Consider the following 24797-nt stretch of genomic DNA (forward strand, 5'->3'; position numbering starts at 1 on the left):
AGACGTGTAGAGTGATCAACAGTAAAAAAACTGATTCCCCAACATTCCACCCCAGGACGGTTTGCCAACGAGCAATAGGTCATTCACACTAAAATGCTATTCAGAAAGGCAGAAAAGAACAGAAGACAACGATGAACAATATCGATGCTGTATCAGCTACTTATCACTCGGTGGATGGGGGCGCAGCCAGGCTAGATGTCATCGCTGTCTTGCCGCCTCACTCAACTCAGTCTGGCAGCATGTCCATGCGCCCACAGCGTATAGTCTGAGCACCCGAAGCCGTTGTGTGTGCCCAAGGTGTTCAGCCTAGTGCATCTGTAGTCTGTGGAGTGAAGGCCGCGAAGATGTGAGAGGCAATGCTTGGTCCATTGCCGCGTCCGAGTCCAGTCTTTGAGAAGATGTGGGGCTACTGATGTGTTCCGCCATCTTGATGGCTTGTGCTTGCTCCTGAACCAGCTGGTCCTGCATTGGTTGGCGAAGTCATTCTCCGCCCCGTCCCCTGCCGGGCTCCACCAGTTTCCAGGCCTGTTGAGAATCCGGCGATGAGGTGGGGGGACACGCTTCCTCAGGAGTGTTGCAGAACACTCCTGCCCTCCTTGTGCCGGATGTGGAGGCGTGCTGGCTATTGCAAGGAGTATTGAATGTCATGGTCTCTCAGGCATTTCTTGACGTCCGTGTAGGAGGATTGCCGGCGCAGCACCGTCATGGTGTAGTCCGGGTAGATATGGACCGTAGAGTTGTCGACTTGCCACTGACCTTGGGCTCAGGTGACCTGTAGGATATGATCCTGGTCACGATAGTTGAACAGTCTTGTCATCACCGGCCTGGGGAAGGCACCCGGGCGTGGAGGGCCCCCCGGTACCCTGTGCGCACGTTCTATAGAGAAAAACTTCGAGATTTTCCCCTGCAGGATGTCTTTTGCGAACCATTCCTCTAGGTAGAGTTCCATGTTGACGCACTCCGCTCATTCACGAAGGCCCACGATGTGCACGTTATTTCGGCGTGAGCGCCCTTCCTGGTCCTCCACGCATGCTTTTAGGTAATCTACCTCCTGTTGGAGGGATTGCTGTTGGGTGGCCGTACGGATACCATGGGGCGCAGTGACGCCAAAGTGGATTCGGTCTCCTCTACCCTGCCCTTCAGCTTCTTGTGGTCCTCAGGGAGATAAGGGTATCGATACTCAAGGAGTCAATTTTCGTTCCTAGGGTGGTTTTAATATCCAGGATTGCCACCAGCAGCTTGCCAAATGTATGCGAATGGTCGCCACGTCCCACTGAGGAGGATGACACAGGGTGAGTCGTAGTCTTCGCGCATGGAGGCGCTGGCTCCAGGTCCGGGGGTTGCGCCTGGGGCTTCTCCGTTCTGGGTTTACCCATTGTGGTGTCAGTTGGTGGCGGGGGTCCAGGGAGGAGGACCGAGAATGATGGAGGTGGACGGGGCGAGAGGCTGTGTCCGCGGTCCAGAGGCCTCAGCAGAGTGTCCGCAGATGTCAGGCTCTATATACGCCCACGTAGAAGGAGTTTGTTCCCGACAGCTCTAGTGAAGAGAGGTGGGCACGAGGGTAGAGTGCCACACTGGGTCAGCACCGGTGGTATGCCCAAAGTCTCGGAGTGGCCTTAATCGGTGGGTGGGCAGAAGGGTGCAAGGGAGCAGTCTCAGGCAACAGGTAGGATCAGAGAGTGCACACCTGCGTAGCTGACCTGCTTCGGCGGCCCAAGCTCAGGCCGGCAGGCCCAACGTGGAGATGGGGGGGAGACTGAAGGGGCTGTATCCAGGCGCACACACTGCTCCTGAACACACAGCAGCGGGGACCCTCGACGCCTCTGTATTAGTGCGCCACCTTTCCGGTTCACCTGTCTCAGTGCTGTTCAACAAGGCAACAGGGCACATGGCCTAACATATCTACACAATGGCGGAGCTCCGGTGTGGGCTGTGTCCTTCTGCGACGGGTACCCAGGCGCCCGTGTAGGGTCTCCACTCACCAGGGGCCACATGCAGTCAGTGTGAGGCAGGGGGCGGGGGGTCCCCGAGGGAGCTGCAGCAGTGTTCGTGTATGCTCCCTCACCTGAGCGCTCCGCCAGTGGTGCCTCCGTCTCACGATCGGCCGTGAGCGGTGCAGATCTCACGTGTCCGTGAAGTTACAACAGGCAATGCTATGCTGTAAGAGGGGGACGAGGGGCTTGAAAGTGTGTCCTATGCTCGTCCCTGTTGCCCCTCTGGGGATTTCCAATAGCTCTTCACTCGCAGTACACTGTAGTGAGGCCTCCGATGCCCAGCCAACAGGAATGACGCAGGCCGCGCGGCCCGGCGTACCAGCAGGGCTGCGGCTCTCTGGCCCAGTCAGCGCCGAGCAAATCCGAGTCCTCGTCGATGGTCCACGGGTCCCCAATGGGTCTAAAGCTGGGCTGGGGGCTGCTGCTGGTCACCAGTGCGGGGAGAAGCGTCCCACTGGAGCATGTGGACGTCTGCCGGCAGAAAAGCAGCTTGTCTCCGGTCGGAGCCCCAGGCTCCATGTTCACACGAGCGGTGCACAGTTCTCGCGCTTCCCCACTGATTGGCAGCTTCGGTGTGGTCGGGAGGTGGCTCTGGGGAACCTCCGGTGCCAAAATGAAGGGGCTGCTACTTGAAGATACTGTATTAGCAGGATATATGCGGCGGGCTCGGAGCGAATTTTAGCCCAGTGCGACTGCTCTCGCCGCCATCTTGGCCACACCCCATCACAAGGTGCTCCTTAACTGCTAAGATACTCATGCCTAAATCAGAGGGAGAGCTCTCAATTGAATCACTTCCTGCCCGACGAACCAGATCCTCCTGATTAATCTTGGCACTTTCTTTGCCAAAACATTCCTAATCAAAAAGAAAGATCCACACGCATCAGCACAACAACTTAATTAACATAAACATGGCTCAAATAATTGAATCTCACAACATTGGGTTTCATTCGTACCCATGTGACACCCTTATCCAACGAAATCTGCTGGCAGGTTTCGGTAACTTGCTAAGGATTGGACCCTCCACAAGGAGTATCCAAGACTGTCTGAACCAAATCATGCTCTGTCTCAGTGTGTCCGATCCTAAGACCTAGGTCCTGAGCTAAACTATATCCAACCTCCTGCTCCATTGGCTGACATACTGACCCTCACCTCTGCCCTCAGAAACAGTGATAAAACGTTGTTTCTAACTAGACATTCACTTCTCATTGGAGGAAAAGCATTTCCCTCCACATATCCTTACAATAAGTCATTTTGCCCTATGTTCATTCCCCACCGTGTGACATGGGTCCTCCCAGTGGCTACATGTCGGTTGGACCTTTATAATGCCATCGACACTGTTTTACCAACCAAATTACCAATTTATCTTGTATCCTACAGAGGAATCACACTGCCCTCCTCATCTTGAGTCTGCACCACTCAGAGCACGTCACCCCGCCACTAGAAACACACTGGGCCTGATTCATAAAGGTAAACTGAGACGAAAGTCTAACTTTACTACTCGTAAATGCCCTTTGTGAATACTGAAAGTCATAAAGTTAGACTTTCGTCTCAGTTTGCCTTTGTGAATCGGGCCCATTGGATGATGCTCGGTTTCTGAACACAGACTTACTTTCATTGCCTATGCTCTGTATTGCCACCCCTTTTTGGCACTTTGAAGCAACTGCAAAGTGGTATTAACCTATGCAAAGCCGACATGGTTGGCTAAGATATGACATAATTGTGGGAAAGTTGTATTGCCAGATATGTGCCAGGTTTTTGCAATCAATTGCTGAATTTCCGCAGGTTGAAAGGGCTGAATTTCTGCAGGCTTAAAGGGTTGGCACCAAGGGAGAGTAGAGATGGCATTATGCTTCAAGCCCTTCACTATGGCAGGGCCCTGCGCTCCTACTGCAAATGAATGTATACATTTTAAAGCATGCCTGTCTGTCTGTTAATAATGAGGCAGATACACTTTGCTGTCCCACTAGATGGTGTCACATGCCAGGGTTGCAGTGCTTTCTTTTTCCTGATGGAAATTGTTTTAGGTCTTGCCTACAGATAGCTTTAGCCGTTGGTCCAATACCTATTGTCTCCAGTATTATATAGAGTAGGCTTTGGGTCTGCTTTTTGCTTGTGGTTTGATGCCTTTCTTGCCTATCTCAATTCTTGTGTGTGCTCTGTCTCAGAAGCATTTCCATCTCATTATGCTTGGATTGGATAAGCTGTATCCTTTTACTCATCATGTCGGGACACTGATTTGCAGTGCTTGAGGCACTATTTTCTCTCTCTTTCTCCATCTCTTTGGACTCTCTGACTCTGTTTTCTGCTCCTCCTTCACTTTGTATGGAAAAAACATACCCTTCCAGAGCGCCTTCTTGAACCCCCAACACTCCATCTGCCGCCTGCTGCTAATGGATAGGAGAGAAGCCATATTTTGATGTTCTATTAAGCCATTCTAAGATGGCCCCCACTTATTGCACTCCAGATGCACCTCACTTGTCCTTTACCATGCAATTTCTTGCACCACCCCATGACTGTGATTGAATTAACCTTCTTCTAAATTTGGATAGCGTTTGTAGGATGGCCACAGCACTTTGTCTTAAAATACATTGTTTGCTGTCCTGGGCTTTAATGTGGAAATCGAATTCATTGTGGATGTTGTCGAAACAGTATCTGTGACAACGAGTGATAAACAAATCTAAGATTATGTTTTAGTTTGGTCCTTCATCGTTTAAGTTATTTCCGAAAATGTTTTAATACCTGAATGTTGTTATATTGATTATTTTTACATGGGCGAGTTTAAACTGCAAATAAATGTACTAACACTTGGAAATAAATAAATGTAAAAGGAGAGCCCGGCATGGAAATATACAGCCTGATTCATGAAAGACCCGTTTTGCGAGTCTTTAATAGCGATTCATAAGGAATTGCTATTACAGGCTCGCAAAACGGGATTCATGTAGGAATCGCAAAAAAAATTGCGATTCCTACATATTCCTTGTTTGCGATAAGAAAATTGCTAATCGCAAATAAGGAATAACTCCACATTCATTCCTATGGGCCAAAAGGCCCATAGGAATGAATGGGGAGTATTCCTTATTTGCGGTTAGCAATTAGCTAATCGCAAATAAGATAGCGATTTAAACGGTGCCAGGGGTGTCCAAAGGACACCCTGTAGTCCCCCTTAAATGCAAATTTAAACAGGTGTTGCGCACACACATGTCCAAAGGACATGTGTGTGTGCAACATGCAACTTAGAAAAATGCTTTTAAAAGCATTTTTCAAAGTTTTCGCTATTTACCACGAGGTTTGACCTCGCGGTAAATAGCGGGCATAAATTGCGAATTCGCAAGTTTAAAATGGATGATGAATTGCATTTAAGGAATCTCAAATAGAGAATCCTTAAATGTAATTCCTCGCAAAATAGCAAAATCGCTATTACCAATTTTTGCATTTGGGATGATGAATCCCAAATGCAAAAATCGCACTCGCAAAGGGCCAGATTCTCAGATTCTGGCCCTTTGCGAGCGCAATTCAGCTTGATGAATCAGGCTGATAGAGTGACCTGGCAGCCCTGTCTTGATTGGTGACTGTAGCAGCCCAGCTCCTGGTTCTCGTCTGGCACAGCTGCACCACCTGCACCTATGCTGCTGATACAACCCCGGTTCATGAGATTGAACATTTGTTAAACCTTATGTCATATGGAAATAAATGAGCTTCTGAAAGCCAGAGATCAGAGAAGAAAGCTCATTCCTGTGATCAAAGCGCTGCAGGTTTTCTTGCGGGCATGTTTCATGTTGTTAGTTCACTGAAACATGTTTGCATGTAGGTTGTTGGTACTGACTGTTTCATAGGGGTTGGCTTTGCACCTCGCCGTTGCACATGCAAGCGTTCAGAGGGGACACCTGGTTGGTGGAATGACACTTAGAGACTTTTTCATATCGCTGGGGAGTGTGGTGTCCTATTGCGACCTTCTGTTAAGTAATGCAGCTGTAGGTCAATAGTACATCATCACGAGTGGCCCGTGCAAGTAAGAGGGGTGGGGCGGTGATTGGACAGACGGCGAGGTAAAATTAATTATTTATTTAATTTTCCCTCGTCTTCATCTGTTGAGTTCCCACCCACCCCGCCTCACCACTCTTACCTGCACAGGCCGCTCCTGGATCTGTTCACAACAGTAGGTAAGCTCTGTGGCCCACTATTGTAGCCAGGAAGTCTGGGAGGGAGTGGGTACTGCAGTAGTGAGGCTGATAAGAGAGGCTGTGGGCCACTTTCCTGACTCAGTGTTACTTCTCACCAATGGAGAGAGCGCTCAACTTCCACAGCCCTGTCACTTCTCTAATCCCAGCCCGTCTCCCTTCACACCGCAGCTCAGTGTCAGTTACAGCCGCCCCCGCTTTCGATTCTTTGCTGTCCATGTGCACTACACTGGAACTCTCTCCCCCCTTGACCTAACCACACTTACCCCAGCCCTTAGCCCACCAACTACCCTCAACAAGCATTTGCAATCCAATAGGTCTCGCATTCACACGATTCTGAGCTATAGGCATTGTAAATGACAATGCCTTCTATTTATGTTTTGGGTTTTAAAACATAAATACAAGGCATTGTTATTTCTAACACTAATAGCTTAAAATCGTGTGAATGAAAGACCTATTGCATTGCAAATGCTTGACAATATTGTGGCTAGTTGAATAAGTAACTAGGTAGAAAGGGTGAAAAGGCCCCCTTTCCACTGCCACTACACATGTATGTTTTGTGTCATTTTGGATTTTTGACCTTTAAGTCATGTTTCTTTAAAAATATAGCCAACATAACTGGGGGTTCTTCTCTGCTACCATGGAGGCTCAGTAATTGAATGCCTAGAGATTGGCACAGCCTTCATGGGATGAAGCCTGCAGCAATAGTAGGTGACACAGTAGAAGACTTTTTTTACCTGCAACACTTATTTGCACCCTGCTTTCTCTTACACAGTTCCCCCACGCTGTTCATTTATTTTTTATCTGTGCTATTGATGGGACGATTATTCCAATCCCTATGACCCTTTTGTAGGCCCAATTCAGAACCTTCGTCAGTTTTTGAAGAAACAAAACATACTCAATGATGGTGACTACCCAGGATATGACGGAGAATGCTGATAAAAATATAGCAGGACCCCAAACCCTAGGCAGATCAATGCGGACTAGCCTCCACAGTTCTACTTCTAGTCTTCAGCATTTACACATTTTAGCTGCAAACATGTCCCTGAAGAAGGATTTACTGAAACATCAGGGTGTCCCAAAAGAAAGTCTGCAAAGCAATACAAAACCTGACGCACGCGGGTAGTTAAGCTCATCTCTAAAGGCAAATATCCGGGGGTCCATTTGCAAGCACAGCAACAACCTGGAAACCAGTAACCAAGTATGGAGCAAATGCATGCCGGCAATCCTGGTTCAACCATTGCATCCTCTCAGCTACACATTACTCTTTACTGGCGTCCCGGAGTCCATTTTGTGTTAATGTCATGCTGAAATGGGCCAGTTGTGAGAAACAGCTATAAGGGACACTTCTTTCTGTCTGGGTTATGAGATTATAGTATTTATATACGGTGCACATCTGAATCAAATCAAACGAGGCGGTGACACAATTAGTCCAGACATGACAAAGGAAAGACAAAGTGACCCTGGGAAAGAAAGTTGAAACCGAAACAAAGCTGAGAATAAAAAGCATGAGCTATAGTGAGGTAAATAGGGAAAAATGGCAAGAAAAACATCTCACCAGAGTGCTTGCAACCATATTCCCAAATCTAGCTATCTATGATTCTGGAGTAAAAGTGTTGCACTGGGAGCCCAGCTCCATATTCATGAGGGGCAACAGATGTGATCCAGTGTGTGCACTGGCAATATTCACAGCCAGGAGACTCGCATTCTAATCCCAGCTTTCTCACATGCTACAAACTGTGTGATCCTGGGCAAATTAATGTGTATCTCTTGGCCCAATTGCATGAAGAAGTTGAGAGTGATTAGAAAAAATGAAAACACGTTACTAAGAGCCCAAAAAGAAGGGAGTTGAGCCTGAGGACGCTAGAAGGATTTCTCTTTGTCCTGCGTTTTTCCAAGTCTGCTCACCGATTCAAACCACGGGATCCTCCGATGGTCTGAAAACACGCTACTGTGCCCACAATGACATCAGGGATGATGCGGCACACAAGCAAACATGAACACTTCGAGAGCCACAGGCGAGCACAGCCAGTGCCGTCAGGGCTTCCTGACAGATTCAACTGCACCTTTTCCCAACCAACCAACTAGTGAAAGTTGACTTGTTTTCCAGTCCAAATGATGCAGCTAGGTGATATCTGAAGAAGAGCTGACAACACACAGAGCGCCTTTCACAGGGCTCGTGGAGACTGAGTCACACTGACTCATGTTCAGAGGGACAGAAAGTCTTTGTGTGATAACAGGTAGAAATACCGGAGAGCCGCGCGGGCTCCCTCGCTCACATGGGTCTCAGTGTGCAGGGTAGTGCCTGCAGACTTTCTTATCTTTAGGGGGGCAAACTGTTTCTAATTAGCATGGCTGCGCTAAGGCCATGCTAATTAGAAACAGATGCCCCCCCTAAAGATAAGAAAGTGCTTTACGACAGCCGTGAAGCAGACAACCCAGTCCGGATGGGCCATCCAAAAGGGAGAAAGGGCAGTGACCAGAAAGCATCCTTTTCAATGGGAAGCCAGCGTTTAGCATAAACGCTGACGCGACCCAATGAAAATGATGGGCGGGGCTTCAAGTCCCATTCTGAAATCTCCTTGCTCACAAGAGGTCTCGCAGAGCGAGCAATGCGTTGCACTGCAACGCTACGCGAGACCTAAAAACCACCCTTCTATCGATGCAAAGGCCCTGGTGGCTACTCATACAACCACACTGAGCAGATCCAAACACCAGCCGTGGCGAGGGTCACTGCCTGATGGAGACTGTCTTGAACTTACATGTGCTGATTGCCATATTCTGCATTGTCACACTAACTTATCCTTTTCCCCAAAATCAGGGAAAAAATAAGACATTTTGTTAAATTATGTTCATGTAATTTATGTAAAGTATTTCTGGTGAAAATTCTGAAGGATCCAATCAGCACAAATAGAAAATAGTGAAACTTGTTGTGTGTATTGTGTTTCCACTGTGGAGCAGTGCGCTACTTTTCACCCATCCGACTTGGCTGCTGTCACGCACAATGGTCATTGCCTGTGCTTCTTGACAGACACTGTATGGAGTTGACTTCGCCTTCTGTCTATGTATTGACTAGTGGAACATATCTTAGAGACCTATGTTGTAATGTTGTTTTCTGTAATTATGTTTAATCTTCATGTTGTAACACTAGCTTCTTCTCATAAGCACAGCAGATTCCCTGGTGATTGCTCCTGCTGGCTGCAGCCATGACAATACCTTATGCACCGCAGCTCACTGTGCACCATAATTCGTAAAGACATGTTTTTGATGAGTGTCCTTCAGAAGTTTAGGATTCATGTGTTTCATGCTGAGGTGCCATGGTGTTTTATAAACCAAGTGCCAGAGCCACTGCATGGAACTTTGCTTCTGGGGGAGGGGACAATGTGTCCCCAGCAGTAAAGCTAGCAAATAAAAACTCATTTACAGGGCTGCAATGTGATCCCATTGCCTACCTCTCTGGCCCCCATTTAGAACGTCCAGGGACATCTGGTGGCGGAATTGGCTCTGGTGGTATGAACATTAGGAGCAACCATTTCCTCTGTTTTCTTGGAAATTACGGAATATCCGTTAAAGACATTGCTTCTGCCTGTCATTTTTGCATGTGTCATCTGCAAACTAAAGGCAGACAGAGATATTTTTGCAAACAAACAGGAGATGTGCACTATTACCATCACAACGTCCTGCAGTTTACAGAAATGTTTGCATTGCTGCATAGTGAGAAAATGTTCTGGTAGCCCAGTTACCGGTCATTTTTTAAGGTCTGGATTGACAGCGCAGCTGTTACCTGACAATTATGTGAGCATCACTAGAGAGGGGCTTTAGTCCCACCTATATGTTGGGAGCCAGGAGTACTTGTTTTGATTGGACGGAAGTTGTGTGCTTCCACAAAAAAATGCTTGCCTTCCACACAGGTGTGTTCATTTTGTTCACTAATTCAGATGCTTGAGGTTGAACTTTCAGGGGCACACACACACACCACAATATAAAGTTATTAAAGTGTCTTTGAAAACTAGATATTTTAAAGTGTTTTTCTCTGGCAGGAGCACAGGTGGGAGGAGGGCAGTTACCAAGTGGATGTTTAGGTCTGGCTTGACAGTGCAACTGTTACTTGACCATTTAGCCTACACCAATAGTATTCTACAGTTCACAAATACAGAACCATTCTCATGTTATTTACTTTTGCTTCCTTTAAAACCAGACCTACTGGCATTGCCGATGCTTGTTACAATCTGCTATATCATCACCATGTTCTTATTGGGTGGGCCTAGGTGGTTGCTTGCAGCGTCTAATAGGTGCGCCTAGCACTGCCTGGAGTTGTGCATAATAGTTTTCATAACATTAACAATGTCAATATATTTTACTTTTCTGCAACCTACGCAATCTAATATTAACTGTTCACATTTTTTCAGATGATTTATATCATGAACCTTCAGTCGATTATGCTGTGAGCGCCAGCGTGGAAAGACTAAGCATTATTGAGGTAAGTGCTCTAAATTAAAATTTATTTTGGATGAAAATATTTTCTATGTCCTGTAAATGTAATTCTTTAACCCACCCCATCTTGTTTAAAGTAATCTGACACTCTTATGTCTGATTAGGCAGCAACATTTTACATATTTAGATTTTTTGCATAGTAAGAATCATTCTAAGTAGTGCTAAATTCAGCACTTTCCCCATTAGGTGCTTTTAAGGACAAGGCTGGATCAACATCACTTTACCATGACTGATGTTGCTGTATTCTAATAGTCTGACATTTTAGTCACTCCCTAACAAAAAAGAATGTGTCCTCATGTAATGCAACTGGTGCTATGTAAAGCGGTCTGATATTTGATTCGGATCAAGTTTGCGCTTTATAAAACTCTGGAAAAAAAGAAATAGCTGTTCTACTGTATTTTTTAGTCATTGTATGCAAAGGCCTCTTGTGGACCATACCAAAGCCATACAGTGGGCTTAGAGCCCGCCCATTGAGTACAAATGGTTGGCTTTACTGTCACTCTTATTGGTTTGCTTCTTATCTGATGGCTTTCCCTCCTCTTCTAGTGTTTGTACCTCCTCTTGAGCATCTTCCATTTCATAGTCTGACTTGTATCCTTCCGCTGGCCACATTTTATGTTTATCTTTTTTCTTTGTCTTTCAGCACTCCATAAGAGTGCACGTGTTTTCCAACTCTGCCTCTCATGTGCTGCTTTTTCCTGTCAAATACACACCACATGCTTTGTGTTACTTCCACCTTTGTTCGCTTCCTCTCTCCCTTGTGTGCTGTGTTTAAGGTCTCGCCTGACCCAGCGCATGCGCTGGTCTGGCGAGACATTTAGGGGCTCATTAGGATTGCGGATTTTCCGCATTCTCTGGGCCGGCGGAAGCCCTCGCCGTCCCGGAGGATGCGGAAATTCCGCTGCGGACCCACCAAAGACCCACCGCCACATTAGGATGGCTGGTGGGTCCTGGTTTCAGTCCGCTGCTTTTCCGCCGCGGTTGGCTTACAACCGCGGCGGAAAAGCTCTAATATGGTGGCGGTGTCTCTCAGCAGGGCCGGCCTTAGGCATGTGCAAAGTGTGCACCTGCACAGGGCCGCCAAACCCCAGGGGCCGCCACAACGACGAGGATCGGATCGGATACCATACCAATCATACAATATTCGTGCTGGAGTTCAGAAGGCAATGAGCAATGAAGAGGCCTTTACATTTTGATGTTATCTTGCCATCTTTGCGGTGCCTTCGAAGACAGGAGTCAAATGTCAGGCGTTGTCTTCTGGCAAACTGCTGCTTACTCTTTTAACAGGGAGACTAGTGTTTCGTTTTCTTTCTCTGGCTGCAAAGTGAGAGGATTTTGTGAAGTGAACTGTGTGGCAGTCTCACTGGGTGAATGGAAAGGCTGCTGAATGTGTATTTATTTCCCAGGTGCACAGAAAATCTAAATACTCGTAAATTAAATCTACTCATATTTCAAAATCTGTCTGCAATTAGGAAAGGACAAATGAGGCACATCTTTTGTAGTTCAGCAGTGTGGTAGAAACAACGATTTCAATACAAACAAAACAAATCAAGACCCTTCACTTGGTGAAGCACAAATGATATAAACATTCTCTAAAACTCCACAGTTCTCTATCGTTTGTGTCTTGTGTAGGCTCCTGGCAGGATTTTGGCGGCCTCCGACCCCGGCTTTTTACTTCCAGTTCCAACCAAAGCCTGAGTCACCCTCCACCCTTTCACTTGACCCTGGCCTCTGCTCTGGCAGTCACGCAGCGGCTCCGCACCGAGACCTCTGTTCCTTCCTCGTTCCTGATTGGGCAGCAGGGGCGCCGGGGTGTTTCATGAAGGTTTCGGCTGGCACAGACGCCGGGCGGAAGCCAAGGATGATCTGCAGACAGTGCAGGCTTCCCGTGCGTTGTGGTGGCGACGCGTATGTGAGACTGTGCAGCCATGTCTGTGGTCGTGGTGGCACTGGTCCTCCTATAAAGCTGCTGAGCTCAGAATAAGGTCAATGAAGAAGTAGTATTAAATTCACCTGGCGCGTGGTGGGTTACGGGCAGAATGATCTCTCTGAATGTAGAGTCGATTCTGATTCTGCAGTGTCAGTGTCACTGACTAGTCTGACTGACTGCATCAATGCCGTGAACCTGGAAGGTGTGTGGGTTTCACCTGATCTTGGCTTGAATGTCAGCAGCGGCCGGCCCAAACTGAGGCCCGCCGCAGCGCGAGGTCGGACGCTGAGTAGTGAGTGCAGAAACAAAGCGCCTTGCAGCCTTCACTCCGGAACTATAGGGGGCTGCAAGAGACCCTTCAGAATCTCTCTGTTGACAATCACCCGACTGTGCGAGGCACCAGATAGCTCTGCTGTCTGAAGTAAAAGGCATGGTTGTGGTGTCTGTGGTAAGAGGCGTGGCTCTGCTGTCTGTGGTAAGAAGCGTGGCTCTGCTGTGTGAATCGGCCATAGAATACTTCATGTCACTTTCCTCTGATGTCATCATGGGGACAAAGGGTGTGTGATGTCACGTCTGCTGCTATTTTTGTGAGTCTACGTTCATGATGTAGAATAACTTTACGGTCTGTGGCAAGGAAGGGACAGCTTTGTGGTCATATGGTAACAAAAAAATCCTGGAGCATATTAACATCATGATATAAATGTACCCCATTTTACATCTGTGTAGAAAGCGACCTGAATGAAGGTGGCACGTGGAGCCTCCAGGCTGCCCTCCCAAATCTCCACCCATGACCAGTAGCAGTGTGTGATCATTTACTTGGCTTCTTATCCATTGGAGCAGGGTGTCACTGACTCTGACTGAGTGAGTGACCCTGGAGTAGTAGTACTGTCCTTTCCAAATTCTGGCGCAAAAAGGAGGAGAAACATACGCTTAAGGCACCGCTAATCGGCCTGCTCGAGGTGGAAGTGGGCATCTCGTCCCTAGATCATGAGGGTGCAGGCAGCCTTTCCACATTGCGACGTGAAATCGGAGATCGATTCGTTCATCTCCAACATATTATTGCAGTACTGCAGTGTGCCAGCTGCTGCCCGCCTGCTGAGAGACTGCACAGTCAAGATCATGCTGGACAGCGCAAAAGCAAAGGCAGCAGCGCGCTCCTTGCAAGTCACTTATGCAGGCCATTGTGCCAGGGTAAGTGTGACCTACAGCTTTGCCCCGAAAGTGAAAGTGTCATTAACCTAATGCGCGCTAGCGGAATTCCGCTCCTGCGCTGAGATTTTTTAAATCGCACTTTACGTGACGAGCTGGGCTCGTCATCAGCGTGCGAGGAGGCTACGCCATGACGAGCCCAGCTCGTCATCAGCCTGGAAGGGGTTAAGGTTGATGTCCGGCTACATTCTCGACAATAGGTACAAGTGCTGTTTTTTAATGTGTGCATTTTTTTAATACAGGGACCGTTAAGATTCTCACGATTTTGAGCACTTGCTCTTCTGTAAAATGATTTTATGCCTATCGCCCCACTCGCGCTGCCTAAGTATGCTGACTTACTAAAATAATACAACGAAGATCTCTACATTAACTTGGGCGAATATTAAATCTCACTGTCACCTTCCTGGCGCTCCCTGCACAGGGCCACCATGAGCCTAGAGCCGGCCCTGCTCTCAGATACCGCCAGCCATATTAGGATGTGTTTAAAAAAATGTTTTTCCGCGTCGGGTTTTCCGCCGTGGAAAAGCATGTGGAACTTCACTGCAGGGCCCGTTGCGGGCACCCTGGGTGAAGGGGGTGTGGGGGGTGCACATGGGGGGTACCTATGGTACCCCCCTGCATTTGTATGCAGAAATTGGCAGGCACCGCACAGTGCCTGCCGCTTTCTGCATACAAATGCAATGTATGCATTTTTACCATTGCGACGGGTGCAGCTTGAAGCCACACCTGCCGCAATGGTAAAAATAGAGGATGTTACCGCCAGGGTGGCAGTCACATCCTAATTTCACAGGAGGGAACTCCGCAGGCAATGCGGAGGTTCCCTCCTACTCCGGGGTCGCGATGGACGCAAGTCCGTCCGCGATCTTAATGGGCCCCTTAGTGAGGGCTCAAAAAATGCAACCCATGGCCAGCCTGGCCAGCCTAGAGCTACAGTGCATGTGCACGGACGCCCAATAGGAGCCGAGGCGCCAAATGGCAAAGCTCGTCATACTCATTAAGCGCCCGAGATCACTTTCGCCCACAATCACTTTAGCAGCGCCCCTATGATGTTCTCGTTCAAAAGAACAATAAACATCAAAGAACATGTTGTTGTGTTAATGCTTTGCTGCTTCCGTTTGACTTACAATGTGCTTTCTCTCTCCACAAACTCGATGTTTGTGTTCCTTTATTTTGAGATGCTTTTAGTGTTACTGTCACACACACAACCACAACCACACACACAACCACACACACAGCCACACGCACAACCACACACACAACCACACACATACACAACCACACACATACACACAACCACAGCCACACTCACACACAACCACACACACAACCCCACACACACAACCACACACACACACACAACCACACACACAACCACACCCACAACCACACACACACAACCACACACACAACCACGCACAACCACAACCACACACACAACCACACACAACCACACACACATAACCACGCCCATACACACAACCACAAACACACACAACCACACACACACAACCACACACATAACCACACACACACAACCACACACACACACAACCTCACCAAACCACACACACACAACCACAAGCACACACACAAGCACACACAACCACACACATACACACACCACACCCTCAACCACACAACCACATACACACCCCCACACACAACCACACACAACCACACACACACCACACACACAACCACACACACAGTCACAACTACACGCACAACCACACATACAGCCACACACACACACACAACCACACCCACCCACACACACAAAACCACATACACACACACAACTAGACACACACAACCACACAACCACACACACAACCACACACAACCACACACACCACCACACACACCACCACACACACAACCACAACTACACACACAACCACACATACAACCACACACACACACAACCACACACACACACACAACCACACACACCCACACACACACAACCACGCACACACACACACACAACCACACACACAACCACACACAAAACCACACATACAACCACACACACAACCACAAACAACCACACACACACAACCACACTCACAACCACACACACAACCACAACCACACACACAACCACACACACAAAACTACACACACACAACCACACACACACACACAACCAAACTCACAACCACACACACAACCACGCACACAACCACACATACAACCAGACACACACACACAACTACACACACACAACCACAACCACACATACAACCACACACACACAACCACACACAAACACAACCACACACACACAACCACACACACAACCACACAACCACACACACATCCATACATACAACCACACACACACAACCACACACACAACCACACACACAACCACACACATAACCACACACACAACCACACACACAACCACACACACAACCACACACACACACACAACCACAGACACAACCACACATACAACCACACACACACACAACCACACACACACAACCACACACACACAACCACACACACAACCACACACACAACCACAACCACACACACAACCACACACACAACCACACACACAACCACACACATAACCACACACACAACCACACATACAACCACACACACAACCACACACACACAACCATACACACAACCACACACAACCACACACACAACCACACATCCACCTACAACCACAACTGCACCCACACACAACCACACACACACAACCACACACAACCACACACACACAACCAGACACACACAACCACACACACACACACAACCACACACACAACCACACCAAGCATTGGCATAGCCAATAGGTCTCGCCTTTGGGGCCTTATAATAGTTTAGCCACGCAACAGTTGATGTGGTTGCACCAAGGATATTGTGCTGCATAACTAAATACTTAGAAGGTCCCAAAAGCGAGACCTATTGGCTATGCCAATGCTTGTCTATTTTATGCCTGCTTTGCAACACATGCACTCTGTTTCTCTCTTCTCCTCGCCCCAGCTTTTCTTTTTTACATTTTTAGTTAATCTCCCCCTGTGTCCTAAATCTTACTCGAAATTCCTCCCGCCTAAGCCCTCTCCCCCTTGTTTCTGCTGCCCTCTCCTTCTTTGCCCCTCCACTCTTATTTGTACTTTTTTGGAGGCCTCATCAGCTGCCGGGCCACTAAGAATCAATAAATTTGCTTTCCCACAACAGAAAAGTTGTGTCTTCCATCAAAAAGCCATTTTGCTTTTTGTTGATGCTGTACAGTAAGGGCAAATAGCACTGGCAAAACCAATATGAGCGAAAGTCGAGGGCTATTGTCTTAGCCAATGCCTGTTTTTTAGCGACAAGCTTATAGGAATCTTCCCACCCAATCCTATGCCAGCCTGTGTCCCTTTCCTCTTGACTACTTGCTCTATCCCATCTTTGGTCTTCCTGCAGTGAAATTCCCTCATCATTTTGGATAGTCACACCGTAGACCGGTGGCCCCTGGCAGAATTGCTGTCTTTGTACCTACTGGCATCAATTCTTAGAAACACACAGATTGGACTTTAGCTCCGCCTAGAATAATACTTGCTCTTTCACCTCAGGTTATTAGCTATTTTAAGGCTGCCTACTGTGGAGAGCTTACATTGCAATGCATGAAGGACTACTGTACCTCTGAAAGGTACACTCAATCATCACACATTTATTTCATGGATACACTGTATATTGAAAGCAACCACTTTTATGCTTTGTTTTACCACTGAACAGCTTTTTAATGTTTTATTACGGACTCAAAGTGCAAGCCAGTCCTACCAGCTTTACAAATGAATGTCCATTGGCAGACACCAGATCACCTGGTTTCTCTTTTTAATGCCGGCTTCAGAGCACTATGCTCCTCAGGAAGTAATTGAATATGCCCCTCTCTTCTGATTTTGCGTTCTCTATATGTATCCCCTATCAATGCTCCACCAATGCGGAGCCTCAAGTTCTTTTAGGCAAGTTATAGTTATGATATGTTAATTTTATGATAAAATACTCGGCCCTTGTCGTATTGAACCACATATTGATTTCCTCTTTTTTGTGCCAGTTCAGACTGGTGCAGTTTCTGCAATGCACTGTTGAGCCGATATATCTTTTATTTTACTTATTTATGGAAACATTTGTAGAGCACAGCGTTCAGCCAGCGGGCATCTTGGCACTATTACCCTCTGTGTAAATTGACAAGTCTACACAGAGGTTTCTCTAGAGAATTGCAGATGGAGGAGGTGTATTATACCTCACCTAATTAGGGAAGAGTCCTGTCTTTAAGTCCCTCCTAAATCTCAGTAGTTTTGTATTTGTTCTCAGTGTAATAGTTAGTTTATTCCAGATTTATGCTGCCTTCACTTGAATGGATCTCTCACCAAGCCTTGTCTTTTTAAAGCTCGGCACACAACCCAGGCCTGTTGAGGACGATCTTAGGGACCGTGAAGGTTTATAATAGCCGAATTTCCTTTGTAGCGGCCTAGCTCCAATTCTGTTTAGGGCGTTGTGCATTATGCACATGGCCTTAAAGATACATCTTTACCTAACCAGTAGCCAATGGAGGTCTTTCAGAGTGCCAGAAGCCAAATCTAATCTAGGCCTGTTTAATGCTAATTTGGCAGCCAGCACTTGTATCCTATGGAGCCTTATAAACACGTATTTTGAGCTCCTATCAAAAGAGAATTGCAATAATCTAGTCTGCTTAGCACTGTACAGTGCACTACCAGCTTTTAACTAGCAGGTTGTGGTAGAATGGGGACGATTTTTCAAAAATGTCTCAAAAGTCCATGGCAAGTAGCCACTGTTTTATAAACATGAGCCTCCATTGAATGTTTTTCGTCGATCTGGCCTCCTATGTTCTGGACTGATTGAACTGTTTTCAGGTCTATGACCTTGGTCCAAGGCCAGAAATCTCTTGGAAGTTGGTACTGTAATAGCTCTGGGGAACAATACAGGAATTCGGTTTTACTTCAGTTGAATTTAAGAATGCTCCTATTGAGCCACATAGGTTCTAATTGTTTTGGACTGGAAGGTCGTTTGAGCTTGCCTCTTTGGTTTTTAGAGAAATGTTAATGTTGGCCCTTTAGCAGTGGGATGCTGGCATCTGAACCTGAAATCCATCTCCTCTCCAACACTAGGCTACTTAACCTAGAAAGCAGAAAATCATTAACTTGATGTTATTTTGCTTTTGTTTTTTATACCCCCCCCCCCCAACACACACACACAGACACCCCTCCCCTTTTTTATGGCTAATATTGAATTAATCGATTTGCGAGCTTTGGTAAAACAATGTATGTTTAAGATTGAAACATTTAGACAATGTCGACTTAAAGGGGGAAACAGGCTTTACAACTAGGTTTTAAACACATTGTACCTTTACCACGTATGGTTTTAGAACGCATATGCTTTTCCAACATATGCCTTCACCACACATTTAAAGTAAGTTCTCCCCCCACAAATACATCGTTTAATTGTTTACATATATAAAAACTAGCAGCCCGTCCCTACGTTGTCCGGGTATGAATTGCTACCGGCCAGTAGTATATTGTTTTGTAGGATTTCGTTTTGATAGCATTTCTTATCTGTGACAGGCCTGTGAAACGCTCCGGTTCACAGTGCACTGCTGATGCACTTAAGAGTGCGCGTTCAGTAGTGTGTGAACTCGAGTTTCCCTACTTTATTTTTCCTTGCAATATTATATAGCGTGAACTCGACAACATGGCTTGAGCACAATTTACATTACAGAAGAACACATTCATTTGTGGTAGGCACGGGGAGACAAAGCGATTTGCCTGGAATCACAGGTTGTTGAACTGATGCCGAGGTTCAACCGTAGCTCCCCAGCTCTAAAGTTCGCAGTTCTAGAACTTGTGGCGGGAGGTATGTCTAAAAGTGTATGTCGGTGCTGGCCATCAATGAGCTAGACCTGTGCATTTTTCAAATGGGTGGTGAAAAAATATGAGCATGATGCTGGAGATGTGGACCGCCGTGCCACCAATGTACTTACCGGGGGAGGGTAAACACCCATTATTCCGCAACTTTCTTTCCGCATACCATCACTCTGCATACTTTCATTACGAAAGTACCATGACTCCGCAATGCCATTACAACGCATGGCATTACATTTTATATGCTTTTACCACGCATACATTTATAACAAAATTCGTTGTAAATGCATGAATGGTAAAAGCATGTTTTTTTATGTTTGGGTAAGGTAAGTATGGGTATAGGGGTATATGTTTTGGGGTACTGAGGTATATGTTTTGGGGTGTTTGGGTATTTTAAGGGTTGAGATATCGTTTTGGGTTATGGGGCACAGGGGTAGTTTAGGGTTTAGGGATAGGTATGGGTTGTGCTGTACAGGGGTATTTTTAGGGTTCAGGGCTAGGTTTGGGTTTTGGGGTATAGGGGTATTTTTAGGGTTCAGGGGTAGGTTTGGGGGTTGGGGTAAAGGGGTATTTTAAGGGTTCAGGGCTAGGTTTGGGTTTTGGGGTACAGGGGTATTTTTAGGGTTCAGGGCTAAGTTTGGGTTTTGGGGTACAGGGGTATTTAGGGTTCAGGGGTAGGTTTGGGTTTTGGGGTACAGGGTTTTTTTAGAGTTCAGGGCTAGGTTTGGGGTACTGGGGTATTTTTAGGATTCAGGGGTAGGTTTGGGGTACAGGGGTATCTTAAGGGTTCATGGCTAGGTTTGGGTTTTGGGGTACAGGGGTATTTTAGGGTTCAGGGGTAGGTTTGGGTTTTGGGGTACAGTGGTATTTTTAGGGTTCAGGGCTAGGTTTGGGTTTTGGGGTACAGGGGTATTTTTAGGGTTCAGGGCTAGGTTTGGGTTTTGAGGTACAGGGGTATTTATAGGGTTCAGGGCTAGGTTTGGGTTTTGGGGTACAGGGGTATTTATAGGGTTCAGGGCTAGGTTTGGGTTTTGGGGTACAGGGGTATTTTTAGGGTTTAGGGATAGGTTTGAGTTTTGGGGTACAGGGTATATTTATAGGGTTAAGATGGGTTAGTGTTTAAGGGTGTTGAGGTATTTTAAGGAGTAAGGGTGGGTTATGATTATGGGGTGCAGGGGTATTTAAAGGGAGCAGGGTGGGATTAGCACATGATATGAGACATGGCATGAAGGGCGGAACGTACCACACGCCCCCAGCGTTTGTCACGCCCCCAGCGTTTGTCACGCCCCCAGCACACGCCCACAGCACAACGCAGACACACCCACAAGGGACTTCTTTGCTGGCACGGTTCTTTTACCTTTTAAATGCATATGGTGGGCATCTGCATAGCCTATGTCCTCCTGCTTCAACTGCCTTTTCCAACGCTGTATTGGGTGTTGTGATTGGTGCTGTGGTTCCTGAGATTACCCGCCTCAAAGGTTTGGGCTCTCTCTCTTTATTATATTAGTATGGATATATATATATATATATATATATATATATATATATATATATATATATATGTATACATATATATATTCACTGAAAAAAGATAGGTTTCACCACGTTATAGTTAGGAATTAGCATTTAAAAAACCTTAGAAATTCACTAAAAAACCATAGGTTTCAAACATGTTATAGTTAGCTGGACATTTCACTCATACAAAACCATTGAAATTCTCCGGTTATAGTTAGTTCATGAGTCATGTCACTGACCATGTCATGAGTGATGTAAAAAGTGATGTCATCAGCAGTGCATTGCGGGCGCGCGAGTTATAGTTAGCTGAACTAACTATAACGGTCGAATTTCAATGGTTTTGTATGAGTTAAATGTCCAGCTAACTATAACATGTGTGAAACCGATAGTTGTTTTGTGAATTTCTAAGGTTTTTTAAATGCTAATTCCTAACTATAACTTGTGTGAAACCTATGTTTTTTTTTCAGTGAATTTCTAAGGTTTTTTAAATGCTAATTCCTAACTATAACGTGGCTGAAACCTATGGTTTTTTCAGTGAATTTCAAAGGTTTTGTAAATTATAATTTTTAAATGTATTAATTGTTATATTTTTTATACTGATTTACTACATTATTTTAAATTATTTATTTTTAGATATTTTATTTTTTAAAATTACATTACATATTTTTAATATATATTGAAAAAAAATGTTTTTAAAAATATTGAAATTGTAATATTTTTATTTATTTACATTTTTATTAATTAATATATATTTTGTATATCAGGCAATGATATCCTATGGAAGGAAATTCAAGTTACTGGTAAGTATAGTTAAATTTACTTTTCAGGAATAGTAGTGAGCTGAAAGATGCAGCACTGAGGTCTCTCCTGATAACAGGTGAGTAAATCGGAATTCATAGTTCGGCTGATTTTAGAGGAATTTTTTTAAGTTCCAAAACTCCTCACTTAGAAAAATTTCCAAGTGAAACCAGTCAATGTTAGCCTATGGAAGGAAATTCAAGTTACTCTAAGTATGGTTAGAATTACTTTTCAGGCTCAGTAGTGCGCTCAAAGATGCAGCACTGACGTTTCTTGTGATAACAGGTGAGTAAATTGGAATTCGTAGTTCGGCAGAATTTACAGGAATATTTTGCTCAATAGTGAAGGAAGGGGGCGGGACCTGAGGTAAGATGTGTGCAAACTCGCCCTGTGGCGCGTTTTAGATTAGGGAATTAATTCATCTTCAATCCTGAGGTCCCTGGAGGTACCTGTTGGACTAGTTGGCCCCTACGGGATCTCTGGATTGAACAGGAATTAATTCCCCAACTTAAAATGCGCCTCAGGGCATGTTTGCACTCACATCACCTCAAGCCCGTACCTTCACCACTGTGCAAACGCGCCCTGTAGAGTGTTCTAAGTTGGGGGATTAAGTCCCCTGCATACAGGGGGTCCCTGGAGGCTAACTAGCCCATCAGGAACCTCCAGTATGCGCCAGGACGCTGTGTTGTAGAGAGGTGTAAGGAGGCCACGTCCCTTTTTACACCTCTCTGCAACGCAGCTCCCGAGCGCGTTTGCAGAGGTGGAACTAATTCCCCTTGCATACTGGGGGTCCCTGGGGGCTAACTAGCCCACCAGGAATCTCCAATATGCTCCATGGGGCTGCATTGCAAAGAGGTGTAATAAGGCCACGCCCCTTTTTACACCTCTCTGCAACGCAGCCCCCAGGCGCGTTTACAGAGGGGGAACTAATTCCCCTTGCATACTGGGGGTCCGTGGGGGCCAACTAGCCCACCAGGAACCTCCAGTATGCGCCAGGGGCCTGCATTGCAGAGAGGTGTAATGAGGCCACGCCCCTTTTTACACCTCTCTGCAACGCAGCCCCCTGGCGTGTTTGCCATGGGGGAACTAATTCCCCTTGCATACTGGAGGTCCATGGAGGCCAACTAGCCCACCTGGAACCTCCAGTATGCTCCAGGGGGCTGCATTGCAGAGAGGTGTAATGAGGCCACGCCCCTTTTTACACCTCTCTGCAACGCAGCCCACGGGCACGTTTGCAGAGGGGGAACTAATTCCCCTTGCATACTGGGGGTCCCTGGGGGCCAACTAGCCCACCAGGAACCTCCAGTATGCGCCAGGGGGCTGCGTTGCAGAGAGGTGTAATGAGGCCATGCCCCTTTTTACACCTCTCTGCAATGCAGCCCCATGGCGCTTTTTCAGACGGGGAACTAATTCCCCTTGCATACTGGAGGTCCCTGGGGGCAGTGTGGGGGAGTTTGGGCCCCCCCCCCACACTTCTTTTTCACTATGCCCCCGGGATTTGGTCCCCCCGGGGGGTAATTTGAAAAAAAGCAGACCGGGTTTTGAAAAAAAATGTGGGGGCTTGGGGGTCCTTCTGGGACCCCCTGAAGAGGCCTGGGGGTCAGGGTGTTTCTTCCCTGCCCCCTTTTTGCGTTCTGCACGTTTGTTTTTCTGCTTTCTTGTGCCTCGGTCTACCGAGCACAAGATGGCTGCCAACACTTCCTGGTTTGGAGTGTTCACAGCCAATGAGCATGCAGCTCGTGCTTTCAAAGGTACTCGTACGTACACGTACGGGACGCGTACGTACGTGTACCCCGCGATTTCTGGCAAAACATTTTCTTGGGGGGGGGGGTGGTCTTGGGGGTCCTTGTGGGACCCCCTGAGCAGGCCTAGGGGGTCAGGGTGTTTCTACCCTGCCCCCTTTTTGCGTTCTACACATTGGTTTTTAGGTCGAGCCTTTACCATTCCGCAGGAATGGGAAATGGGGAGAATTCAAGTCGGCTATTTTCTCGTCAAACCAAAGGGCTTTCAGCCCGCGGTTTTCATGCAGTGCCCGTCAACATGCACGCGCATCGCATGCAAGCCCAGCCCAGTCCTCCCCTCATTCACGCCCACCCACCAGGCTCTCCCGCCCCCATCAGGCTCCTCTCCCAATCCGCATGCAAGCCCAGCCCAGTCCTCCCCTCATTCACGCCCACCCACCAGGCTCTCCAGCCCCCATCAGGCTTCTCTCCCAATCCGCATGCAAGCCCCTCCCACACCTCACCTCTCTCTCCACGCAATCACAGGCATGCACTTCAGTTCCGCCTCCCCCTCCCACACCAGCACCTCCCCTCTCTCTCCACGCAATGACAGCCATGCACTTCAGTTCCGCCCTGAGAGCATGGTATGGCAACATTCGTCGTAGCAGAAGGGCAGTGACAGAGCCGGAGACCTCGCAGCTTGTGGCGGTCCGTCCCTGGTTCAATTTTTCCTCAGTCTTCCCCACTTTTTCTCTCTCGTGATGTCTGTTGTTTTCTTCGTCGTGCTCTCCTCCCTCCTTTTCTCCAATCATGTATTTGTTCTTCCGGTATCTCTCAGCCTCCCCGCGCGCCCTCCCTCCCTACCTCCAAACAGCAGGCTTCAGTCACAGAGGGCAGATCTCACTTTCTCACCCATGCACGTTCACAGAACATTCAATTATGGCTTTTTCCCCACAGCCTCACCCCCTCCCCCGCTCCTGATCATCGCAGACTCCCACCAACCCCCCCCCCCCCCCCCCCCCCCGTCATCCACATCCTCGCGTTGCAGCTCTCTCGTCCCGGGCTGCTCG

At 47.1% G+C, this 24797-nt stretch overlaps 1 protein-coding gene across 8 annotated transcripts in view; it reads left to right on the top strand.

Annotated features, from left to right (window-relative positions):
- PITPNM2 (phosphatidylinositol transfer protein membrane associated 2) overlaps positions 1-24797 on the top strand; it is a 1044200-nt gene that overhangs the window by 778394 nt on the left and 241009 nt on the right. For all 8 annotated transcript variants that reach the window (XM_086942927.1, XM_086942931.1, XM_086942930.1 and 5 more), the window contains exon 11: positions 10582-10652. In XM_086942927.1, the coding sequence (XP_086799053.1) occupies positions 10582-10652 (71 nt within the window). The remainder of the gene's footprint in view (positions 1-10581; positions 10653-24797) is intronic.

The sequence above is a fragment of the Lissotriton vulgaris genome, chromosome 11 (assembly GCF_964263255.1).
Source record: "Lissotriton vulgaris chromosome 11, aLisVul1.2, whole genome shotgun sequence".
Lineage (NCBI taxonomy): Eukaryota > Metazoa > Chordata > Amphibia > Caudata > Salamandridae > Lissotriton > Lissotriton vulgaris.